General features: G+C 48.6%; 1 protein-coding gene across 1 annotated transcript in view; it reads right to left on the bottom strand.

Annotated features, from left to right (window-relative positions):
• The window catches only part of LOC133142108 (beta/gamma crystallin domain-containing protein 1-like), an 83,470-nt gene that overhangs the window by 19,103 nt on the left and 59,367 nt on the right, over window positions 1-5,000 (bottom strand). The window contains 4 exon segments of the mRNA XM_061263135.1: window positions 960-1,105; window positions 1,984-2,110; window positions 2,806-2,960; window positions 3,878-3,913. Coding sequence (XP_061119119.1) covers window positions 960-1,105; window positions 1,984-2,110; window positions 2,806-2,960; window positions 3,878-3,913 — 464 coding nt within the window.

Raw genomic sequence — 5,000 nt, 5'->3', positions numbered from 1 at the left:
TCCTCGCCCCCCCCCATCTCTGCTGGGTGACTTACACCCTGTAAGCTTTGCTGGAGGCCACATAAAACATGTGGGATCTGCAGTAAAGCACGGAGAAAGGCGTCTCACAGGAACTCATTAAAAAAGCTCCAGCAGGGATCACAAATCCGGCACTGAAATCCAAATCCTTTTCACCCGGTTAATTAACGGAACTGTGAGAGCTACTGATTGGCCAGGCTGTCTTCACACCTGACTCCCAGGTAAAGGGAGGGTAATCACACCTGACTCTCAGGTACAGGGAGGGTGGAAAACCAGCAGTTTTTGGACCTCGGGGACTGTGATTTGCCAATCCCTGGGCCACAGGGTTATGTGTCAGAAAAACCCGACAATGCAAATAACTCAGCATCACTGAGTTTGGAAAGAAATCCCTACAGAGAGACACAGTCCGAAAAAGCAAAAAGAAAAGCTGGTTGACAGAGGGTTTGGAGAAGACTTAGTACAAGGTTGGCAGAAGGTTTTTGGAGGGTTTATAGAAGGTTGACAGAAGGTTGACATGGTTCCTACAAGGGTTTGTTGAAGGTGGATAAAGAGTGAGCAGAAGGTTGACAGAAGGTTGTTGAAGCGTTGGTGGAAGGTTGTGAGAATGTTGTTTGAAGGTTGTTGGAGGGTTTGTAGAAGGTTGTAGAAGGTTGTTAGAGGGTTTGTAGAAGGTTGTTAGAGGGTTTGTAGAAGGTTGTTGAAGGTTGTTAGAGGGTTTGTAGAAGGTTGTTGGAGGGTTGACAGAGGGTTTGTAGAAGGTTGTTGAAGGTTGTTAGAGGGTTTGTAGAAGGTTGTTGGAGGGTTGACAGAGGGTTTGTAGAAGGTTGTTGAAGGTTGTTAGAGGGTTTGTAGAAGGTTGTCGGAGGGTTTGTAGAAGGTTGTAGAAGGTTGTTAGAGGGTTTGTAGAAGGTTGTTAGAGGGTTTGTAGAAGGCTGACTCACACTCCAGAGCGCACATCAGCAGACTGGCTCCGCAGGCCGAACGCCGTCTCCGCCAGGTTGAGGACGGGGCCCAACAGATCAGCGTTCAGCCCCCGGTCCCCAAAATCCCTCTCACTGAACAGCTTCAGCTGGGGGGACAGGAAGTCCTGTGGGAGGGGGGGGGGGAGAGCAACAACAACATGGGTCACAAACTCAACACAATCTCTACACAATCTCTACACAATCTCTACACCAACTCTACAAAAACTCTACACAATCTCTACACAAACTCTACACAATCTCGATACATCTACACAACCTATACAAACTATACAAACTCTACACATCTCTATACAAACTCTACACAAACTCAACACAATCTCTACACCAAGTCTACACAATCTCTACACAAACTCAACACAATCGGTACACAAACTCAACACAATCTCGATACATCTACACAGCCCACAAACTCTACACACAATCTCTATACAAACTCTACACATCCCACAAACTCTACACAAACTGAACACAATGTCTACACCAGCTCTACACAATCTCTACACAAACTCAACACAATCTCTACACAAACTCAACACAATCTCTACACCAACTCTACACAATCTCTACACCAGCTCTACACAATCTCTACACAAACTCAACACAATCTCTACACCGGCTGTACACAGTCTCTATACAAACTCTACACAGCCCACAAACTCTACACCAACTCTACACAGTCTCTATACAAACTCTACACAGCCCACAAACTCTACACCAACTCTACACAGTCTCTATACAAACTCTACACAGCCCACAAACGCTACACCAACTCTACACAGTCTCTATACAAACTCTACACAGCCCACAAACTCTACACCAGCTGTACACAGTCTCTATACAAACTCTACACAGCCCACAAACTCTACACCAGCTGTACACAGTCTCTATAGAAACTCTACACAGCCCAAAAACTCTACACCAGCTGTACACATCTGCTACACGCAGCACTGTGATGAAGAAGGGGAGTGGAGACAGTACGTACAGCCAGTATGGGTCGCAGGGACACCAGAGAGTCCAGGTTACCGCCCCACTCCCACCAGCCCACGTACTCCCCCTCCTCCAGGAGGCACTGCCGCCCGTCAAACCTGGGGCCCTCATAGCCCACCCAGCTGTGGAACAAACACACACACACACACACACACACACACACACACGCATACACACACACACACACACACACACACACACACGCATACACACACACACACACACACACACACACACACACACACACACACATTCATGCACATTCATGCACACACACACACATACATACATCAGAGATCATTACATTATGATCAATCAGTTAATTTCACTGGAAAAAAAATGCTGGGGTACCCTGCTCAGACAGTGTTGGGGTACTCTGCTCAGACAGTGTTGGGGCACTCCGCTCAGACAGTGTTGGGGTACCCTGCTCAGACAGTGTTGGGGTACTCTGCTCAGACAGTGTTGGGGTACTCTGCTCAGACAGTGTTGGGGTACTCTGCTCAGACAGTGTTGGGGTACTCTGCTCAGACAGTGTTGGGGTACCCTGCTCAGACAGTGTTGGGGTACTCTGCTCAGACAGTGTTGGGGTACTCTGCTCAGACAGTGTTGGGGTACTCTGCTCAGACAGTGTTGGGGTACTCTGCTCAGACAGTGTTGGGGTACTCTGCTCAGACAGTGTTGGGGTACCCTGCTCAAACAGTGTTGGGGTACTCTGCTCAGACAGTGTTGGGCTACTCTGCTCAGACAGTGTTGGGGTACTCTGCTCAGACAGTGTTGGGGTACTCTGCTCAGACAGTGTTGGGGTGAAGGAACTCACAGTCCGCCCTTAATTTTGATGGACCCCACAGAGCAGAGTTTGCAGTCTCCCTGGGCGGAGCTCTCCGGATCCTGCTCCCTCCCCTTGAAGTCGAAAACCTCCCCGGTCAGCTCCTCGCTCTCTCCCTCAAAGAACGGCCTCTCGTACAGCACTGCCTGAAGCACAGGTCAAAGGTCAGCACGCCCAGCGCTCCGTGGCAGTGAACGGCTCTGGTCTGGTCTGGTCTGGTCTGGTCTGGCCCGGGCCTGTCCCGGGACAGAGCCCTCCGAATTCCAGGCATTTTAGTGTCTGCCGGCTGTCACCCGACGCGCGTCAAGACAACGGACGTTCGCTGCCAACAGTTACTATTTGAACTGTTGAATGACATGGTGTGGGGTGGCCTGTAGCGTAGTGGTTAGGGTAAATGACTGGGACACGCAAGGTCGGTGGTTCTAATCCCGGTGTAGCCACAATAAGATCCGCACAGCTGTTGGGCCCTTAACCCTGCATTGCGCCAGGGGAGGACTGTCTCCTGCTCAGTCTAATCAACTGTATGTCCCTCTGGATAAGAGCGTCTGCCAAATGCCAATAATGTAATGTAATGTAAATTTAAAATTAACATTCCATTTAGTTCACCACCGAGGCCTTTTTAATACAAATGGGTGCAACTTGGGTCTAACAATGGTAGCTAGCTGATTAGCTGCTTACCTGGGATTTATTTTTACAAAAAAGGTAAGAACAAATATTACATTGATCAAAGTGCATTATAACAGTGGCGATTTCAAGTTTTTTAGTCTCAGAGTCTTCCCCATCGGCAGCCATTTTTGTTTCAAACAGTTAGATAACGTCAGCTAACGTTCACTCTTGAACGCACATCAGGACCTGAGAGAGAGCTGGGAAACTTGAACACCATCCTACACTTCTTAAAAAAAACTAAAGTCTAAAGAGAGGGAGCTCCTGATTTTGGGCTTGGCCCTGTGAAGTTGTCCTTTAGCTGAATTGTAGTGGGTTGCGAATATTCTGTTTGAGTGAATAACATATTTACATGTATGTATATTTCAGTTTAAGCCTCTAACAGAGGGACACGTCATACCTTAACTTCAGTAGGATGTTCCACCCTGATGCCACCCTGGAAAAACAAACAAACAAACAAACAAAGCACCGTCAGAAACGGCAGATTATCGGAAATACCTTTATCCTCGCGTGCTCAATGCAGGCAAATGAGGAGACAATGTTAACATTATCGCACATCTACACACATCTACACACATCTACATCACTACCGGTAACCCAGAGTAACATAACCCCATTCTCTGTACACACTGCTTTTCGTGGTATCAGGTGTGATTTCAAAGTGTGCCAGGTCAAAGGTGAATTTGACAAATTTCCAAGGAAAATAAACCAAAAAGAAAAAAGAAAAAATGTTGCCAAACAGGAAACAAGTGAAAACAGGGAACCGTGAGAAGCCTATAGACATGTCCCCTGGAATGACTCCCAGGTAATGGGTGGGCGGAAAACCAGCAGTTCTCGGACCTCGAGGACTGTGAGTTGCTGATCCTTGTACTATGGTAACTGCCTGTGGAATATGGTGTAGCAGGCTGGGAGAGACACAGTGGTCTGGCAGGCTCTGTAGACACAGTGTGGGATATGGTGTAGCAGGCTGGGAGAGACACAGTGGTCTGGCAGGCTCTGTAGGCACAGAGTGGGATATGGTGTAGCAGGCTGGGAGAGACACAGTGTGGGATATGGTGTAGCAGGCTCTGTAGACACAGTGTGGGATATGGTGTAGCAGGCTGGGAGAGACACAGTGTGGGATATGGTGTAGCAGGCTCTGTAGACACACACAGTGTGGGATATGGTGTAGCAGGCTGGGAGAGACACAGTGGTCTGGCAGGCTCTGTAGGCACAGAGTGGGATATGGTGTAGCAGGCTGGGAGAGACACAGTGTGGGATATGGTGTAGCAGGCTCTGTAGACACAGTGTGGGATATGGTGTAGCAGGCTGGGAGAGACACAGTGTGGGATATGGTGTAGCAGGCTCTGTAGACACACACAGTGTGGGATATGGTGTAGCAGGCTGGGAGAGACACAGTGTGGGATATGGTGTAGCAGGCTGGGAGAGACACAGTGTGGGATATGGTGTAGCAGGCTCTGTAGACACACACAGTGTGGGATATGGTGTAGCAGGCTGGGAGAGACACAGAGTGGGATATGGTG

Source organism: Conger conger, chromosome 1, assembly GCF_963514075.1.
Source record: "Conger conger chromosome 1, fConCon1.1, whole genome shotgun sequence".
Taxonomy (NCBI): domain Eukaryota; kingdom Metazoa; phylum Chordata; class Actinopteri; order Anguilliformes; family Congridae; genus Conger; species Conger conger.
This window is presented reverse-complemented; position numbering and strand designations above follow the sequence as displayed.